The sequence below is a fragment of the Guillardia theta genome, assembly GCF_000315625.1.
Source record: "Guillardia theta CCMP2712 unplaced genomic scaffold GUITHscaffold_32, whole genome shotgun sequence".
Lineage (NCBI taxonomy): Eukaryota > Cryptophyceae > Pyrenomonadales > Geminigeraceae > Guillardia > Guillardia theta.
This window is the reverse complement of record NW_005434642.1, coordinates 167,224-186,676: the sequence shown is the minus strand read 5'-3', so window position 1 is coordinate 186,676 and position 19,453 is coordinate 167,224. Positions and strand designations below refer to the sequence as shown.

General features: G+C 53.8%; 5 protein-coding genes across 5 annotated transcripts in view; 2 read left to right on the top strand and 3 right to left on the bottom strand.

The window, feature by feature from the left end:
• Positions 1-244: 244 nt before the first annotated feature.
• GUITHDRAFT_57831 (hypothetical protein) lies at positions 245-1,535 on the bottom strand (the record flags this gene model as incomplete). The annotated part of the gene is made up of 6 exons (XM_005832918.1): positions 245-286; positions 352-418; positions 472-556; positions 671-809; positions 1,036-1,173; positions 1,398-1,535. Coding segments are annotated over 6 exons (609 nt in total), but the record flags the coding sequence as incomplete, so codon positions are not given.
• A 1,798-nt stretch (positions 1,536-3,333) lies between these two features.
• On the top strand, positions 3,334-6,282 carry GUITHDRAFT_138485 (hypothetical protein; the record flags this gene model as incomplete). The annotated part of the gene is given in 17 exon segments (XM_005832917.1): positions 3,334-3,393; positions 3,433-3,483; positions 3,594-3,701; positions 3,749-3,807; positions 3,862-3,991; positions 4,055-4,123; positions 4,143-4,205; positions 4,266-4,376; positions 4,428-4,492; positions 4,548-4,644; positions 4,719-4,792; positions 5,030-5,070; positions 5,150-5,182; positions 5,228-5,289; positions 5,350-5,414; positions 6,027-6,128; positions 6,189-6,282. 17 exon segments carry the CDS (start codon positions 3,334-3,336, stop codon positions 6,280-6,282), a joined length of 1,284 nt encoding a protein of 427 aa, XP_005832974.1.
• A 1,957-nt stretch (positions 6,283-8,239) lies between these two features.
• Positions 8,240-8,887, bottom strand: GUITHDRAFT_108034 (hypothetical protein; the record flags this gene model as incomplete). The annotated part of the gene is made up of 1 exon (XM_005832916.1): positions 8,240-8,887. One exon carries the CDS (start codon positions 8,885-8,887, stop codon positions 8,240-8,242), a length of 648 nt encoding a protein of 215 aa, XP_005832973.1.
• A 2,273-nt stretch (positions 8,888-11,160) lies between these two features.
• GUITHDRAFT_108033 (hypothetical protein) lies at positions 11,161-16,011 on the top strand (the record flags this gene model as incomplete). Its single annotated transcript, XM_005832915.1, has 28 exons — positions 11,161-11,289; positions 11,594-11,631; positions 11,685-11,756; positions 11,816-11,878; positions 12,068-12,164; positions 12,208-12,271; positions 12,325-12,386; positions 12,449-12,541; positions 12,588-12,641; positions 12,694-12,789; positions 12,841-12,897; positions 12,949-12,967; positions 13,020-13,219; positions 13,266-13,316; positions 13,364-13,450; positions 13,500-13,532; positions 13,575-13,650; positions 13,712-13,770; positions 13,833-13,907; positions 13,960-14,010; positions 14,210-14,230; positions 14,280-14,327; positions 14,521-14,559; positions 14,610-14,663; positions 15,273-15,380; positions 15,424-15,532; positions 15,641-15,720; positions 15,895-16,011. 28 exons carry the CDS (start codon positions 11,161-11,163, stop codon positions 16,009-16,011), a joined length of 2,052 nt encoding a protein of 683 aa, XP_005832972.1.
• Positions 16,012-16,140: 129 nt separating this feature from the next.
• GUITHDRAFT_108032 (hypothetical protein) overlaps positions 16,141-19,453 on the bottom strand; it is a gene marked incomplete at both ends in the record, with an annotated part of 7,870 nt that continues 4,557 nt past the window's right edge. The window contains 4 exons of the mRNA XM_005832914.1: positions 16,141-16,365; positions 16,894-18,483; positions 18,540-18,632; positions 18,835-19,207. Of these exons, the coding sequence (XP_005832971.1) occupies positions 16,141-16,365; positions 16,894-18,483; positions 18,540-18,632; positions 18,835-19,207 (2,281 nt within the window). The remainder of the gene's footprint in view (positions 16,366-16,893; positions 18,484-18,539; positions 18,633-18,834; positions 19,208-19,453) is intronic.

Below are 19,453 nucleotides of genomic sequence, written 5' to 3'. Positions count from 1 at the left end.
ATGTTGTCAAGGTTGTAACTTTGTTTGATAGAATTGTTTTCATGAGATGGTTCTTCCATCCTCTCCACCTCCTGTCGCTCCTCCTCACCTTCAGCCCCTCCCCCACTCGTAACCCTCCCCTTACCCTGCTCCTACCTCCCCTTACCCCGCTCCTACTGCTTTGCTGTGCCAGGAAGACGTTTGAGCAGGAAGTCTCGCATGTCTGACGATTCCCGTCAATGACATGAGAGCAGCAGGGAGACCTCAAACCTTGAAGCTCCTCCCCGCAAAGGCTGTGGCCCATTCCCTGATGAAATGCATGAGGGAGGGAGGGAGAGAGAGGGAGAGAGAGGGAGGAGGAGCATATCGGACCCTGTAAGTCTTGAACTCAGCCTTGGCTCCTTCGCTCACCAGCTTCTCGAAACTCTGCCTCCCCCAACTGCTCAATTCAGTCAAAAGCAACGACCCTCCTCCCTCTCCTCCTTCTCTCACTCGTACTGCACCACCATATCGCTGTCGCCATGGCATACCAGGAAGTCTTGCTTCAGCCCTGCAGCAGTATGAGCCCTCCTGCTCCCTGCTCCCCTTCCTTTCGCCTACTTTAATCCCTTCCTCCCCCCCGTCCCTCCTCTGCCCCGCAACATTTTCTCCTGCCTCCCTCCTCTCGCATTCTGACCTGCAGGGGAAGGACGCACGAAGCGGGGGATCCACGTGCTCAGGCACAAGACGCCAGCCAGCGGCGTCTCACTGAGCATGAGGGAAGTCGCGTACGCGATGGCGCCGCCTTGAGAGAAACCTCCGAGAACAATCCTGTTGGGGGGAATTCCCTTCTGATAAACCACCATCGTCATCGCCAACCTTCCTCCTGCTCCTCTTCATCTTCTGCCTCTCCCCGACTCACTCCTTATCTCCTGCATCTCCGCGCTTCCTCTTCTCCTCTACCACAGAGCCCATCTCCTCCCATCTCCTCCTCCTTTTCCTCCTCCTCCTCCTCCTCCTCCTCCTCCTCCACTACCACCACCACCACCACCACCTCCTCCTCCTCCTCCTCCTCACCTGGATTTCTTTCTCAATCAAGTCGGAAACGTACTTGGCACTCTCCAGCATCCCCTCCACATCCTCCTTCTTGTCCTCAGGGTCAAGGGAGTAAATGTCGAACCAAGCCGGCATCTCCATCCCCATGTTGAGCGACACCTGTTTAGTTTCCATCACTCGACTAGTTGTAGAAGCAAAGGGAAGAGAAGACATGTTCATAATCAAGCTCCTCTACAACTTTCCATCCCATCCCTTCCTCTACATTACTTGCCTTTCCTACTACCTCTCCACAGCTGGTACTCCTAGTGCATCCCTTCCCTCTTCCCTTACTCTCCCCCCCACCCTCTTGCCACCTTCCTCCTCCTCCTCCTCCTCCTCCTCACCGGCTGGGCGGGGGCAGTCGGGAACATGAACTTGATCCAAGGCATCTGGAGCTGCTCTGACACAGGAGCCCAGCCGTACCCCGAGTCTCCCAGCCCATGCATGAAGATCACAGTAGCAGTGTGCTGCTCTCCCTTGGGCTCGGGGTATCCCAGGACGCACTGGCCGAACTTGTTCCTGACGGCGATTTGCGACTTCAACTTCGCGGGGTCGCCCAGGACAAGGCGGTCAGCAGGTGGGGGCGTATTGGGCTCAGCTCCTCTAGAGCCAGCCTCTTGCATCCTTGCCGGGATCAGAGCGTCGTAGTGGCTGCCGTCGTAGACGACATGGAGACATCGGCAGGAGGAGGGAGACGAGGAGGAGGAGCTGCCAAAGACGTGCTGTAGCATGAACCTGCCGTTGCCCGACCTCTCGTAGACTTTGATCTGCGCAGACAGAAAGTCCGCGAGCAGGTGTAGCTCGATGGCTCCTCCCCAGGCTCCGTCCTGCGCCATCACCTGCATGTACTCCGACGGGGTCATTCCTGTCTCCCACTCGATCCACTGAGCCACGGTAGCTCCGTTGATCTCCTCCTCCGCCTTGCGCATCACAAGCTCGCTCGCTGCTCGCCGCAGCTCCTCCGGCTTGTACTCGCCCTGCAGCGTCGCGCTGATGGAGTGGAAGAAGCAGGAGCCGTCTCCCACAGCCTTCACCAGCCTCCAGTCGTCAGCCAGCAGGACAGACTCGTCCGAGGACGGAGCTGTTGACGAGCTCGAGGCCGAGCATACAGTTTTGCAAGCCTGCGCCTGTACCTGCGCTGAGGCAGACATGCTCCTGGCAAGCCTCGCTGACACCAAGTTCCTGCTGGCGCCTCGCTTCCAGATGAAGGAGGCCAAAACAGCAGGACAGGAGAAGCAGGAGGAGGACAAGGAGGAGGACCAGGAGGAGGCAGGGAGAAGGGAAGTTCGCATGCCGACATGGAACGCGCAGCTTCGCCACGCCAGCATCGCCATGGGCAACAAGCGCACAGCCGACATGATCTGTCAGGAGCGTGAGATCAAGAAGGCAGGGCAGGGCAGGGCAGGAAGAGCAGAGGAAGCAGGGGAGAGGACGCGGAAGGGGGTGTGGAGGGGGGACGGGGACGTGAGGATAGCGGGGGATGCAGCAGCAGATGAAGATGACAGTCAATGAGAGGAGAATATGCGTGATGAAGAGCGAGGAGGAGCAGCAGCAGGGAGGGAGAGCGGGAAGGGGAGGGAGGAGGAGGAGGAGCAGGGAGAGCGGGAAGGGGAGGGAGGAGCAGCAGCAGGGAGGGAGAGGAGGAAGGGGAGGGAGGAGCAGCAGTAGGGAGGGAGAGCGGGAAGGGGAGGGGCGAGGAAGTGGAGGGGAGGGCTCCAGAGGCTTTTTCAGAGGCTAGCAGGAAAAGGGTGTAGGGAAAAGGAATGAAGGGGACCGGGAGAACAGGAGGGGGGGGGGAAGGAGATCGGAAGGAAGGAGATATGAGACAATGATGTGATGCTTATGAACGAAGGGGGAGGAGGGGAAGGAGGGGGAGGAGGGGGAGCAAGGGAGAGCAAGGGAGGACAAGGGGGAGGAGGGAGGAGAGGGAGAGGAGGGAGGAGAGGGAGAGGAAGGAGTGACGTCGTTTATCAGGCTGGGGATCAGACGAAGAAATTCGGGTGCAGAGTGAGCAAGCTCAACATCATCTTATCACAGAGGAGTGAAAGAACAGGAGGACGGAGGAGGACGATCAGGGTGGGGAAACGCAAGGGAGGTAGAAGAGGAGCGAGGAGGGGGAGAGAAGAGGAGACGTGTTTGAGGATGAAACTGCAATAACAAGTCAAGATTCCTCCCCTGATTTGCTTCTCCCTCCTCCTCTTCATGTCCTCGATCGCCGCGGTACCCCACACCCTCCCTACTCGTCCTCCTTAGCTGCTCTTCTGCAGGATCCAAGGGTCCATGCTCAGCAGGCGTTCAGCCTCGCTGTCTCGGCTGTCTGCCCAGATCGTCTCGTTAGAGGTTCCTCCTTGTGCATCATTCTCCTCCTCTTCCTTACAGCTCTCGCAAGATGCTCTCAACGTCAAGCACGGCTCGGCTACACAGCTGCAGGTCAAGGATGTTGAGCTGGCAGTGACAAGAGGCGTCAACCTGCTATCCTTCGGCAAGGCAGCAGCATCAGCAACCGCAGTGATGCCAGTCATCCTCATTGCCTTGCGCAGGCCAGTGTCAAGATGGCAAGAGCGGCAGAGAGCGTTCTCGGGGACCAGCTGAGAAGTGGGATAGTGATATCTCAGCCCGAGTCTGATGCAACGGGGCTGAGGAGTGAAGTAGGAGGACCCTCAAACGAGTTTCTTCTCATCTCATGCTTGCCCAGGTTCACTTGGGGTCGAGGGGGAACATCCCAGATGCACGAGCAGTGCAGGCAGCGACAAAGTCAGAGCAGCCTGAACATGCGAAGCTGCTGGACTGACTGTGAACGGCTCGCAGGGCCCTGAACATGGCTCGGCAGTGCGGAGACGGGGACATTCTGCTAGTCCTGATATCAGGAGGAGGGTCTGCGCTTCTTCCTGTACCCGTCGGCTCCATCTCCTTGGAGGATAAGGTTTCCACGACCAAGGTGAGGAGGAATTAGCATCGTGCAACCACGGACAGGACGGGGATGCTGACGAGAGTTCGTCAGGCCCTCGCTACAGCTGGAGCATCTATCAATGAGCTCAACACTGTAGGACGAGGATGTGTCGCTTTTGCTGTAAGACTTGAACCTCCAGGTCCGCAAGCACATCTCCGCCGTCAAGGGAGGGAAGCTGGCCGCAGCGGCATACCCTGCCAACGTAGGAAATTTCCCTTTCCCCCTCTTTCCTCCCTGTGGATGAAATTTTCTTAAAAACCAGGTTGTTTCCTTGATCCTCTCCGACGTGTTGGACGACCCTATCGATGTCATCGCGTCAGGCCCCACCACGTTCGACCCTTCGACGTTTGCGGATGCCCTCAACCTGATTGAAGTGCGTGCACTCACTTAGACTCGTTGACGATCTTCTCATGACGTTGTCAAGTCGCGGGGACTGGCTGCTTTGGTTCCTCAGTCTGTCATTGAGTATCTCCGTGCTGGAGCAGCGAGGTGAGCTGAAGTCTCTAAGAACTATCTTGACCGCAAGCGTTTGATGCGGATGCAGTGGAGCAGACGAAACGCTGAAAGAGGGCGACGCCAGGCTCTCTCGCAGTAAGAACTTTGTGATAGGAAACAACAGGATGGCAGCTGAGGCAGCGCTGGTGAGGAGAGGAGGAAAGGATGACAGGCGCTAAGACAAGGATGCAGAGGTTTCTTTGTGAGAAGGGATTTGAAGGTCGAATCGAAACGCTCTGTCTACGAGGAGACACGGCACATGCAGCTCACAGAATCGCGGAGACAGCGAGGCAGGTTACCCTTCCTCACAAGCAAAGGACAGGCATGGGTTTTTAACGTCAGGGTTCTCAACGACAGGCACTGGCCGAGTTAGATCATGAGCAAGAGAACAAGAAAGGGAAGAAGATGTGCGTTATCTTTGCCGGTGAGACGACAATCGACATGAAAGGCTCTGGTACACCAAGAAAGATCGGCAGGGGAGGAAGGTCAAGACGCCTCTGGCCTCGCTCTTGCCCTCACACGCCTGTCCAGATGTTCGCACATGGCGCTCATGGTGGCGGCGGAGCTTCAAGGTGGCATGAGTTGCTCTTTCAACGTTTGTTCAACCTGAAGGATGAGAAGGAGAAGGAGGCTGGACTCTCCTTTCTGCAGGCACAGACGGACAGGACGGCCCGACAGACGCAGGTCGCTCATTCACTAGTTTCATCCCTTTCTCACCTTCTCCACTAGCTGGTGCTTTCTGCGACGGTTCCACGATCCAGCGGTCCCAGGCCCTCGGTCTATCGTACAAGGTGATCGAAGATTGCGGTTGGAGATGTCTGCAGGAGTGAAGAGACGCTTCCTGTGAACAGGAGGCACTGGAAACGTTCGACTCCTACACTTTCTTCGAGCAGGTCGGTAGTGAAATCTCCTGCTGGTGAGTCTAAGGACAAGTTTGCAGGAGGGAGGCCTCTTTCGAACGGGCTTAACAGGGACGAACGTGATGGATTTGCACATTCTCCTTTGCTGCAGGAAGTAAATCGTTCCCCTGCCCCGAGGTGGAGGAATTAAGGAGATTCATTGGGGTCGAAGCATCTCCATGCCCACGGGCGATAAGGAGATCTCAATCTATCGCTCACCTTCACACGAGTTCTTCGCAAATTCTGAAAACTCATTATTGGATAAGAGCGTATGACCAACAAGGTCCTTTGTTAGAAGCCTGTCCTCCTCGAGCTGATTCCTCCCATCCTGGGGTCCATCACTGTCCAGCCTGCAACAGAAGGCATCAAGACAGAACAACGAAATTCAAGTCAGCGCACCATAAATTCCTAAACCAATGGCCGTCATTCCTCCAATGGCTATGATAAAGGCTTGGCCGAGCGGTGCTCCGTACCTGACCGCATGTCAATGCCTGGACAAAAGAACGCATCTGCACTTCACTTCTTTGTTTCTTCTTCTTTCCTGCGTAAACGCATGATGACGGCTGCATGGCCGCATGAAGTCAGATTGAGTTTGGACCATATGCGCAACCCTACACGTGGACCAGCAGCATTTCACTCACCGTCTTGCTTCTTCTTGCTCGCGCTGGAGGAGCCCTCGGAGAGCCAACGGGAATGCAACTTAGCAGGAGGTACAATCGCTTGTCCAGCAGGTGAAATCTTCGACAACGTTCTCAAGCTCAATGCTTGCAGTGCAACCATCACGGTTGCAGGCGCTTCCAACTTGAGTTCTCAGGATACTGCCCTCGAAAACCTTTAGCACAAGTAGCGCGTCATACTAGAATCTCAGCGCACCCATCCTTCTGATTCTCCTCCTCGCCTCTGTCATGTTCTCTCCCTTATCCCTCCCTTCTTTAATCCTATCCTCCCTCTTCCCTCTTCCCTCTTCCCTCTTCCCTCTTCCCTCTTCCCTCTTCCCTCCTCCCACCTCCCACCTACCACCTCCCACCTCCCTCCCCTTTCAAGGCTGCGCCAGCATTCTTGGTGAACCCACCCCCTCAATTCCACCACCCCATTGGTTTATACCCTACCCCCTTTGTCATCGATACCCCTACCCCAACCTGAATATCTCTCTACCCATCTTTCCTCAATCACCCTCCCCTCATTAATCCCCCTGTCAAGTACCCCCACCCACCGAGTTTGCTTATCGAAGGTTGAAAGAAGCCCCCGACTTGGAAAACCAGGGAAAACCGAGTTACGCCCCTGCACGAGTGGGGATGCGGGCTGCCCATGGCGCCCACAGATCGCATGCGGTGCGGGTTGACGTTATGATAAGCCAATCGTTGACTGTGTGATGGTTTGACGATGATTTGGGATCAACGATTTGTTCTCATAATGAACATTTTTATTGATTTGACTCGAGTTTGCTTTGCTGTTTTTCACGGTATGGACCTTGGAGCACATTTCAAGGGTCTGTATGGGCCTGCTCCTTCCTATCACTCTAATGATTCAAAGCCAAGATTTACACCAAGTAGTTGCCAGCAATTTGCTATACCTGGTGGATTGGGCAAAATACTTTGGATTCGGAAAGTTTTGCACGTCCACAATCACGAAACATTAGGTTTAAACCGTTTTGTTTCATGGACTCTATCCACTTCAATTCGTATGCCCTCTTGTAAGCAAGGAGTGTCTTGGCAACACGACTGAGAGAGGTGCAGAAGTCTTCCGCAAGTTGCCGACATATTCACAATTTCCACAGAAATCGAGGGATCGATGAAGAGGCAATCTAAATGATAAATTTTAGAAGAAACCAATCGGCTACTTCTAAAGCAACCTCAGCGTCTTTCACCGTTGAGCCTCATACAAATAATGCACATATTTCACCGTTGAGCCTCATATACATAATGCACATATACTGAGGGCATGGAAACACACACGATAGCATTCAAAGAAACTGTCCGGGAGTTTCCTTCTACGAGGTTTTCCAGCACGGCTATCTCAACGAGGCATATCCACTCTTGGTGGGAGAAGCTGTCAAAGTGTCACTCAGATCTGAGGGACACTTCACTCAGAGCTCTTCAGTCTAAAAAAAGGGCTGGTTAGGGATGATCGTGAACGTTGGAGATAAATGACACTACCAAAACAAGAGATGAAATCACAATTCAATAGTGCGCAGCGTACCACAAATTGGGCCAGCTTGAAGGAAACGCGTATTGCTGACTCTTGCAAATCTTGAATGCTGTTATCCTGCAAATCTCATCGTATTCCTGCCATGAAGAAAGTATCAGGATGAAAACGGTTTCGTCCAAAAAAAATCAATAGACCATCAGGATGTTGCAGTCGTGAATGTGGGCCGCATTGGCATCAAACGACCCATTGTGACAGCAAGATAAGCTGCAAGATGAAGCTTTCTCTTGTGGTACCTGGGCATTCACATGTTCAAACAGGGCATGGATAGAGGTACAAAGAACCTTTTATGGGTCACTGACTTCCAATATCATGAAAGCTGATTTGAGCGCTCTCTCAAGCAGAGAGTATGATGACATGATCGCATTGTCTGCCTGAATATTTGATCATCCATACAACAAGAAAAATCAATCACAGATCACACCTGTAAAGTTCGAGAAAAAAGTGTTTCAACGTATACTCCTTTCCATGAACTCCAATGCATCTTGCAATAATTCCTCTTGCGCCATACATATTCCCCGATGAATTGTGAATGTAGAAGAATTGCTGGTAGTCGTGCTGCTGGATCCAAGGTCTATCGAGCTTTGGCAAGCCCCCTCCATCGGGAATCCTTGGCATTCCTGCAGGACATGCAGTGTTACTTGATATAATAAAAGCGGTCACATACCAAAAGATTTAAAGCTGATGATGGGTCCGACTGAGAGGAAGGCGTATCAGCTTCCTCTATCATGTCGAAAGATTCAATATCCTTCTCGTTATCACTGTCCCCCCGCCTGCCATCCCCGTCCTGGTCCCCGTCCTCGTCCACGTCATATTCGTCCTCCTCCTCGTCGTCGTCATCATCATCATACTCGTCGTCATCGTATTCATCCCTATATCTTGACATGCCTTCGTGATCCTGCCCCTCGCAAGCGGCCTGTGAAGATCCTACATGATATGCGGATCCTGAGCTCTCGGATGCTAAAGCAAGCTGTTCCAAAGTTCTTCTTTTACACTTTCTAGGTTTTGTATCTTTGGATCCAGGCGGTCTTCCAGGTTTTGAGCGTCTTGTCCAAGAGCTTTCGTGTTCCCTCCTTTCCTCTGGAGTCCACAGCACCTGAGTAGCATGCCACCACGTTCGACGATTCCAGATATCCCTAATCGCTTTTGCGCTAACCCCATATTCCTGTGCAAGCTCAAGGCTCCTAGCAGTTTTCCTCCTCTTTTCCTCCACTCTCTCGGCATAGATGAGCTTAACGCTCTCATTGTCGAGAATCCCGCGAGGCCGACCCGTCCTACCAGCCATCGCGGAGCGACGTGCGGCAGATCTGAGACAAGACTGATACAGGAGCAAGGGTGGGGTGGGTGTTCACTTGTTGGTACCCCTGTCTCCCAATCTTTAGTCAAATATCGCTTTATAAAATTCATCCCCCTCCCCTGAACACCCCGGGCGCATTCTGTCATGAGGGTGATTCTAATGGGATAGAGGGGGTAGGGGTGCCACAGAACCAATCGAGGTATGGGGTTGGTAAATGCAGGGAGGTCGAGGCAGTGGGTGGGTCATGTCTGTCTTGGGAGGGTGATTGGTATGTTGGTAGCAATGCCGTCGGTCAACAGACAAGCTCGATGCAGAATGCCGGAACTTATTCATATCTTTCAAGGCATATTTTCGTTATCCCATGAGGATAGGTTTCAGTAATGCCTCATGCCGCATGGATGGGGTGGAGCGACTGGTCTGGTTGGAATAACGGGGTACTGGGAAACTTAGTAGGGGTAGTCAATGAACAACCACCAGTGACACAGATCTTTTGGAAGGGACAGGGAAATAGGGCAGGCGGTTGGGTACCGGTGGTCTTGCCTGAAATTTCCTATCTGCTCTGACCCCCCCACCAGGGGTAGGGGTGGTCCAAAAACAATCCAGTCGAAAGGGAGTATTTTCGAAAGTCTTGTATTGTCTCAGAAGGCCTCTTTAGGCTGCCATGATGACTTTGACGATTTCCTATCATTGACCTCAATGCCAAACCCCAAGGGTTTTGTCCCTGGAGTTTGAGTCATGTTATCAAATTATTGCAGGTACCCCTGCTTTTCTCACCTTTTGTAAGGGAGACACGACTCCTTCGTTTCTTCGGGTAGGGTGGGGTACCTGGGAGTAAAGCATGCTGACTCGACCACTCGACTCTCAGAATACCCCTACCCCTCCCACCCCTGACCCCCTAAAACTCCATCCAGTCATCGACGATAAGGTCGCACGAGGACCACCGATCCTCGTGCCACCCCCACGTGTCACATTAACCCCCTCAACCTCCAACGGCTGGGGTTTGTGAGGTATACCACCCCAGTACCCTCAAGGACCCCTCTTCTCCCCTCTCTCCCGCCTTCTTCGAGTCCTTTCATAAAACTCTTCCTTGTGAGTTCTCAAAACAACCCCCCCACAGAAAACAACCCCCGATGACCACCGGCCCCCCTCATCAAGAGGATAGCTTTTCTTTTACTCAAAAGTTTCCGGCACCTGTGCCCTACCTTTACTCAAAGTTAAGTTAAAAATCAGTACGAGGACCATAGGGAGTTAGGTCATCCGATGATCAATGCGGAGAGGCTCGGCGGCGGCCGGGGGCCGGGCCCCCTCGCCGGAATCGCGGGGGGCTTGGTACACTCAGTGACTAGCTGGAATTCCGAGACTCTCAATCCGTGGCCCTGACTCCAGTGGCCGCCGGCCACGCGGCACGCGCAGTGGCCCGGGCCCCGCCGGGTGCCAGGTGACCGTCACGAGTCAACTGGCGCCGACGCGCAGTACTCCCGTCCGATCATTACCGGAAGCACACTGTGACCCCCCCGTCGTACGCCAACTTAACACGAGCCCGGAGCCTCGAGCCGGGAAAGCTCACCCGGCCATGATCCGACGGTGGGCACGGACTCAGCATGATCCGAGTCCGATCCTATGCCGCCATCATCGGATCTCGATCAGGACATCCGGCACCGGCCGCGAGTGCCGCGGTCCACAGGCCCGACGGTGCCCGCCGCCGGGTATGACTCAGGGGTCGATCCATGATGGCACGCCCCGGGCCCGGCCCCGCACCGGATGCCGCCGCCGGCACGCCTCAGCACTCAATACCTGGGGCAGAGAAAAAGAGTCGAGATCATCTTCTATTCCATTATGATGCCTTGCCTGGCGTGCGCTCGTCATGGGGTTGGAGGGAGATGAGAGGACGAGACAGTGATGGATGGATGATGATGATAGCGATGATGATGACAAGAATGAGGACTAGGCAGAAGGGGCATACTAGGATTTCAACATCGACAAAACAGTGGTGGTCGAGGAAAAGGTGGCTTAAATGGGCGAGCTAAACCGTTCTAGAAGCGCGAGTCTTCCCACGAACCGATTTGTTTTGCCTCTGTTTAGTCTCCCTCTCACTCAGCGTAGGCTCGCCATGTTTTAGTCCGCTTGCTGAAGTTTGTTGCCGCCTCTGAGTTGTTTTACAGCTTGCAGCACAACAGGTCACAAGTGAGAAAACGAGGGAGCCTGCCCCATTGTTCACACATCTATGGAGGATGGGTTCTGCTGAAGATGACCTGAATGGTATGGCACCTTCTCCTGATGTGCGATGTGCGATGTGCGATGTCCTACGTCTGATGACCTACGTCTCATGTCCTATGTCTCATGTCTGCTGCACAGAGACCCGTGAACACTGGAAGCCGAAGAAGCAAAAGGTCAAAAGAAGTGTATTCAATGACGAAGGCACTCGAGGGCCAGAGGAGGAGGAGGAGGAGGAGGACAAAGAATCAGCGGAGGGTCCTCGATACTTCCCTGGCCCTCCTCTGCGCACGGAAAGTGGTGAACTGCTCAAAGTGATATCAGGCAAGCTGTTGAGGAGGAATCGCACGTTGGTCATGCAGGCATGCAGGAGACCGTGAGGGAGCGCAGCTCTATCAATCAATCAAGACGAGTCGCCGTGAATACAAGGCAATTGCAGAGAGAGGACGTGCTTGCTCTGTCTGACACGTTCCGGCTCAGTTGTTGGATAATTGCTTTGTGGCGGCAGACGAAGGGAGGTGCGGCATTGTAGCGGTCAGGCACAAGTGCTGCCCAACTCACCCTCGTTCAGTATGCCGTTCTTGGGCAAGATTGTCGCTATCGGTGAGGGGGGATCGCAGAAAGCAATCGAGGAGTGTGGGCGGTGAGTGTGTTCGATGGTGATTTCCTCCAACAGAGTTCTAGTCACTTGCTTTACTGTAGGTTTTTTGTGGTCCTGTATTGGTACTACCAGTCACGAGAAATATCAAAGGTGTGCGTAGCGAGGTACCGGAAGAAGGTACGAGACGATGAATACATGTGCTGTGCTCACTTTCAAAGAGACTAAAATGCCATGAAGAAGAGCGTGAACTGATCTCGTTCTAGGGAGTTGACCTTGAAAGGACTTCCAGGAGCATCTTGCTATCATTTCACTTGGACGTGGTTTCACTGGATGCTCTGCGCAAGCCTTTCAAGGCACAGAACATCTCAGATGCGCCGCGTGTCTTACCTTGGCCTTGGTCAGGTGTACTTCAGTAAAGTGGAGCCGAAAAACCCCGAGAAATACCTGATGGTTTTCTCCATCAGACATGAAGGTTGTGCTGACGCCTTGATAGCAAAATGCCGAATGGTGTTGCTCGTACGTCTGGGATGCGAAGGGGCAAGAGAAGGATGAACTATGTGAGTGCAGGGCTGGAGTCTTGTTGGAGTCTGATGATTTACTTGAATTCCAGCCAGTGGAGAGTTGCATTCCTTGGCAGACCCGAACTTTTTGGAGAAACCGTTGTCGAATCAAGTGAACCGAATTCTTGCTGTTTTCTTGAACCAGTTTTGAAGCTAACATTTTGACCTTGTCAGCTACCATACGGGCTGCTGAGCATTCAAGACTTTGTTCGCCTCTGCTGTGAAAAATTTCCATATCCCTACCCTGTGATGGATTTCGTCTACACTGTATTTCAACCTTGCCCCCCTCTTTGCAGCTCAAATCAATTTGCAGCAACTTGACTCAAAAAAAGGACCAAAGATACTGAAAGTGAATCCTGTCACCAAGGTGCCTGGGCTGCCCTGCTACCTTCCTCTTTGTTGCTGACCCTGTGAGCAAGGAGCTTGAGAAAGTGTCCAAGTCGAAAGAAAATGGATCATCTCCACCGGATGCGAAGGTTGCGAGCAAGAAAAAGGGCGAAGCCAAGTCGTCCAAGGTCTGCCTGTCTCTATCCATCGCACGCCCTTGTTCTCTGATGACACGATAGAAACGGCCACTGGATGGATCTGCTGGTACCGAACAAGATGCGAAGCGGCCGAAACCGGTGATGCCCGTCTCCTGCGAACATTTTGAACAGTTGACGCTGTCTTTTCAGACTGCAGGGAAAGCGCTGGGTAGACGAAGACGCTTCTTTATCTTGAATCCCACTGAATCCCTCCGCAACAGGGTTGAAGAATGCACCAAAACCTCAGGCTCCTTCCCAGTCAAACGCACACCCACCGGAAGTCAAGAAGAGCAGCGATTCTATAGCCAAGAAGCAGCAGATGGATGCCAAGGCAGCGTCTTTGCACGCAAAACTCAAGGAGGTCGTTAAGGTCAAGAGACCCCCGGCGAGGATGAAGGACGTCGACTCTGCCTTCAATGTCGTGCCCTCTTGCAATTGGATGGAACGATGACCGGAGTCCCTTGCAGGAGCTGGAAGCTGCGATAGAGAGCCGGTCGAGCTCCCGTGTCGCTCACGAGGTAGAGTGAGCCTCTCCTGTGCTCTTGAATGGCTGACGCTGGCACAGATCAAGGAGTTGGACAAGATAAAGATCCTCCCCCTGATACTGAATCTTACACAAGCGCCATCTCGACTACAGATGGCTCTCCAGAAGGTGTGGGGATCTCAGCATCCCAGGCGATTCATTCCCTTTGTGTGCGCAGATTCAGTCGCAGCCGGGCCTTGGGGCAACGGTGGTGAGTAGTGAGAGGAGATGGATGCTCGCTAACAGACGACAGACGGAGGGCAAGCAGATCTTGGACAAGTGGCACCTGACGTTGGGAAAGTACATGGCGAAATACAATATGGTGACAGGTGCGAGTCTGAGAGATTCATTTGCCGCCTTTACATTCGTCCTTATTCCATTTACTCCCAGGGGATTACGAGGGGAAACAACAACTCATCTCCCTGGCTGACAAGGCTAACGTTCGGAAGGTGAGGGAATACCCAGCTCAGTCTCGGGCAACCAAGTGACAGTACGGTTGGTCCATCGGCAGATCGGCTTGAAGCTAGCTGAGAAGTTCGTGACCGTCGATGCGGTCCCCCTGCTCTCCGAGAGCGTCTGGAAGCAGGTGATGAAGTGTCGGAGCTCGGCCCGTTAACCGTCCCTGAGCTCGTCCTCAGATTGGAGCCTCCAAGAACGATAGGTTCCGTATTCTCAGCGCGCTCCCCCAGGTTGAGGCCTCTCCCCAGCATCACCCCCGCTCCCCTCCCCTCCCGTCCTCTCCTCCTCTTCTACTCCTCTTTCCTGCTCACCATCGCCTACATTGTTCTTCGCATCCTTGTTCTCATAGTATCCTTTCTTATCGCTCTGAACATTATATCCTCCTCCTCCTCCCTCATACGATCATTTCTTCTCATGTTTGTGCTGCAGGAACTACAAAACTTGATTGAGGTAGCTCTCCATGCTGTCATTGTTGTGCTACAATTGAAGGCCAACGAAGGGCGGGATTGAAGCCTGGAAGCCTCAGACCGGGGGAAGGACGAGCAAGGTGGGCGGAGGGAGCTCAGGGCGGAGAGGAGGGAGTGACACATAGATGGAGCGAGCGAGCGAGGCCCGGGAAAAGGGAGGGAGGGCGGGCGGGGAGGAGGGAGGGGAGGAGGGGGTAAAACATGGAGGGAGGAGAGAAGGAGAGGAGAGAGGGGTGTGCGAGTTGAGGAGTTAACGAGCGTCACGTTTGCCAGGTGAACGTGACCTACGACAAGGAGTATGTGCCGCAGCAGGTGAGGGTTGTGGACCTTATGAAGTCGGCGGCATGACAGCATGTGAACAGCTCGTGGAGGTAGAGCTCAAGGTTCACAATCTCTTCGAGAAAGCAATGCACAAGGTCTCGGCATCCCTCGCCGCGCTAGCGAGCAATCACTGACGATCAAAACCCCTTCCTACCTCCTCCCTCCCTCCCTCCCTCCCTCCCCTCTTCGCACCTCTAACATTAAAATCTTGTTCGAATACACCACGAGTATGCAGAAAGCTACGATTGCTCCTCCCTCGCTCTGCTCCCTTGCTCTGCTCCCTTCACTCTCCTCCCCTCGCCCTCCTCCCTCGCTCCCTTCCTCGCTCGCTCGCTCCCTTCCTCCCTCGCTCTTCTCCCTCGCTATCCACCCGCCTCGCTTCCAGAGATTCCGACGTGTTCTCTGTTTGCCCCCACCACCCCTACCCCCTCAAAATAGCCTTTGCTTCGCTTCCTGACCCCACTTTGTTGGGTTGGCAGTTATAAAATGCGCGACATGGTGCGGGGGAGCGGGGAGATCAGCAGGAGGTTGCTGCAGGAGGCGTCGATGAGCAGGAGCCTTCCTACTCAGGTCATGCTCACTTGCTACCCCGTTGCTCTTCCGTCCTCGTTCTCTCCTCCTCCTCCTCATCATCGTTCACCTTCACCTGATAACCTCCGCTACTTCTCTCCCCTCCCTGCTTCTCTGATCCGACAGACTCTCAGGTGCATCTTCGACCGACGGCTATCAACTGCAACAGCCTGCGAGGAGGCTTCTCCAACTCCAGATTCTCGTCTTCAGTGCTCATAGCGTATTTGCCCTTCGATTCACTAGTACTTCTTGATGGTCTTCCTGAACAGCAACTGGTCTGAGCAGAGAAATTTTGAGCTTCTTCACTCTGTGCTGCCGCCCAAGGCAAAGCAGATCAAAGTGAAGCCCTTCGAGGAGACGTTTTACGATCGAAGATTCCCAGAGAAGATGATGGGTACGAGGAGAGATAAGAGTGGAAGGGAGTGGAAGGGAGTGGAAGGGAGTGGAAGGGAGTGGAAGGGAGGGGAAGGGAAGGAGTTTGAGATATTAACGGACGTTTCAGGCCTTAGCTCTTCCTATGAGACTGAGAATCGATTTGCTAGCAAGTGGGCTGACAAGAAAAACAGGGCGAGAACAGCTCCGGTGACATGCTTGTATTGCGATCTGTACCATGTTCAGCTATGTTGAGGGGATCTTGTTTGGCACGTCGAGTTGCACAGAAAGTTCGACTGTCTGCACATGGGGTCTCATCGTCGTTTCTGTGCTGCACGCTTTCAATCATCATCGACACTGCGACTGGCTGACCGTTTGCTGCAGGAGTTGGCGCGCACGCAGACTGACATCCTAGGAAAGCCTCTGGTTCGAGTGTTCGATGACGACATGTACAAGACATCTGCCCACTGGTTCCAAAGTGGCTCAAAGATCCGTGTCTGATCATCCTCCTCCTCCTCCTCCTCCTCCTCCTCCTCCTCCTGCTGCTGCTGCTGCTGCCACCTTCTCCTTCTCCTCCTCCTTTTACGTCAAAAGTTTTTCTATTGAAGCGGAAATGTGGCGCAAAACTTTTCATATCTTCATCCCCTCCAGCCTCCTCCTGATCCTCATGGCCTTGAACCCTCCCACCCCCTCCATGATCATCCTCAGCACGCCAGCCGCGCTCCTCCTGACGACTTGGTTGCCGCTCTCCTCTGCAAGACGTAGGAGGACGTCGATGGAGGAGGAAGCTTCTTTCAGCCTCGCCTGGTTCTCTGGACAGTCGATGAAGTTGAGAAGAGCAGCAGAGGCCATGTTCTGTGAGACACGGGGGGGGGGGGGGAAAAATTCTTTTTACTTTCCCCCTCACCCTCCTCATGGCGTTGGGGGCCCACGATCCCCCTCCCCCCTCCCCTTTCTTTCTTTTTCCCACCCCCGCGTCGATGTCGCTGTTGATTTTGTCGTTCTCCTCTTTTTCATAACGAGGGTGGAGGAGGGGGGAGGCGCCGTCTTTCCTTTTCCTCCTTTTTTTTTGTGTGGTGGTGAGAGAAAACAAATGACCAGCAGCAGCAGGAGGAGGAGGAGGAGGAGGAGGAGGAGGAGGAGGAGATGTCAGTTGAGAAGAAACAGGTAGAGAAGGGAAAGGGAGGAGGAGGAATTAAGGAGCAGAGTAAGGAGGAATGAGAACAATAGAATGAGAAACAGACAAATGAGTGAAAGGATGATGATGATGATGATGATGATGATGATGATGATGATGATGATGATGATGATGATGATGATGATGATGATGATGAAAACGAGGAGGAGAACAAGGAGGAACGAGAGGAGATTAATTGGGAGTACCTGAGCAACAGTGCTTCCCTGGTCCATCACACCAGCAAGCTCCGCGAGGCTCTCTTCTACCATCCCCACCTGTGCCCGTGCTGTCCGCTCTAGTGAGAGCCTATACAGCACCCCTGCTGCATGCTCGCTGGCTTCCGGGGAGGCAAGGCCTAGGAGGCGGATGAGGACCTGGAGGGTCCCGGGGGTCTGGAGAAGGAGGAGGATGAGCGCGTTGTCGCCAGAGAGTTTGAGGAGGAGGCGGACGCAGTCGATCTGATTTTGAGGGGATCCTCCGATGAGAACCTGCAGGAGGCCAGAGGAGAAGGCGGAGCTGCTTGCTCCTTCGAGCAGGAGAGAGGTCTCCCTGCTGGGAGCTACCAGCCACTCTGTCCTCGTGTGCACGATGCGGAAGTTGTCCAGGGGCAAGTCAGCGATGGGAAGGAGGGAGAGCGCGTGGATGGCGGAGCAGGAGGCAGCAAGGCTTCCGAAGGAGACGCAGCTAGCCAGGAAGAGGATGACACGATCGTCCAGCAGGAGGCGAGCAGCGTTGTTCTGGTCCTCCGAGAGGTTGGCAAGTACTAGTGCTGCAGCTTCCTTGCCCTCCTCCTCCACCTCCTCGCCCTCCTCCTCTCCGAGCTCCAACAGACCTACCAAGAGTCCTTCAACCTGCAGGAACAGTCGAGAATGCTCGAGCTGGGCAGAGAGGCAAGCAAGCACCGAGCAGGCAAGCACCCTCCCTCGCATTGTCCCCTCCTCCAGGCACTGCGCAAGGATGCGTATCCCCTCCTCCTTAGCGATCAGCCGCATAACTCGAGGGTGAGACATACAGAGGAGGAGCAGACCACGGAGACCCTCCAGTTTGCTGCTGCTGCTCCCGTACCGTACAAGGAGGAGGACGCAGTCAAGGAAGTAGGCTTCATCTGTTGCTCGCTCCTCTTCCTCCAGTTGCCTGCTGGCCAAGTACGAGATCGAGCGAGAAAGGCTTGCACGCAGCAATGACGACGTAGAGGAGGAGGAGGAAGAGGAGGAGGAAGAGGAGGAAAACACGATGTTGAAGACCTCTCGGAGAAGATTGGTCTCCTCGCACAGTCTCTCAGCATGTGGCAGGAGTCTATCGGGGTTCAACCAGCGCATTCCTGCAGTCCTTCGTCGTCTTCCTCTGACTCCAAACTCAGCCAGCGCCAACCCCGTCCCTCCTTCCTCCTCCTTCTGATTCTCTTGCTGCTCCTGCTCCTGCTCCTGCTCCTGCTCCTGCTCCTGCTCCTGCTCCTGCTCCTGCTCCTGCTCCTGCTCCTTCACCATTTCACTCATTGTCGCCTTCCCATCCTGCTGCTCTTCTCCCATCCTCTCCTCTGCAACCTCCAACACCTCACCCATAGCATACTTGATGCCTTGCAAGCACAATCTCTCCCACGACCTGTCGATACTCCTTTTTCCTTCCTCCTCGTCCTCCTCCTCCTCCGCGTCCTCGTCCTCGTCCTCCTTGTCTTCATCCTTCACAAGCTCCGCTAGATACTGGTTTGAAATTGTCGACATGAATTTGTGCAATCTGCCTTCATCGATGTTTTCCATGTTGCTCAACAGTTCTTGATATCCTTTGAACTTCTCCAACTGCCATCAGCCTCTTGTCAGCAAGAAGCACTAAGATTGAATGTTTGCACACAAACCAGTTTGAGGAAGCTGCTTGCAGAGAGAGATTCCTTGCTAGCCATGCGAACAGCTCCGACCAACTTCGCCCTCTTGACAATCATCCCGAAGTTCTGTGTTGCGAAGAAACAATCTCTTGTTAGACATGATAACCTCACATATCCGCTATCATTAGCACTTCTTTTTCATTCTTGTCCCTCCTTCTCCTCCTCCCCCCGTCCCTCATCTGCCTTGAAAATGCCTCTGTTCTTCTGTCATCTTCATCACAATCGTTTCCATCATGCTTTCTATCTGCAAACTTGGTCCATAACTCACCGTCAAGCACTTGCTGAAAGCTTGCTTCTCCATCCAATTATCAAACGCCAAGTTGATCTCTTTCTCTGTTTTCTCGCTCGTGTCAAACTCGACGGCAAGCTCCATCCTCGTGCTGTTCTCGTCCCCTTGGAAGCCCTTGACCCTTGCATCCGTCACCTCGACCCCCTCGAACTCTGCGGCTGACTGATGAAAAGCCTTCTTGACCATCTCCTCCTCCTCGCTCGCTGCTACGACAAAGTCTTCGAGGTCGACAACAAACGACAAAACAAGCGGAGGATGCAGAACTTGATTGACCTTGGATCGCAGAGTGAACACGTCGTCAATCAGCTTCTCAACCTTTTCCAACTCGTTTCTGGCGATCATCTCAATACACCTTGCCGCCTGTCAAAAACGTCAACTCTCCTCCCTGCTCTCCTCTCCTCTCCTCTCCTCTCCTCTCCTCTCCTCTCCTCTGGCAGGTGCGCGCTAGAGTATGACCTACTAGGGTGGACGGGAAATGAGGGGATGCAAGGACAAGAGGTGCGGCGTACTATTCCTTCGGTGTGGAGAGACTGGAGTAGGTGAGACATCGGGGACGCTCGTGCTTCGTATCCTTCAAAAGGGGTGATGAGCCCTACAA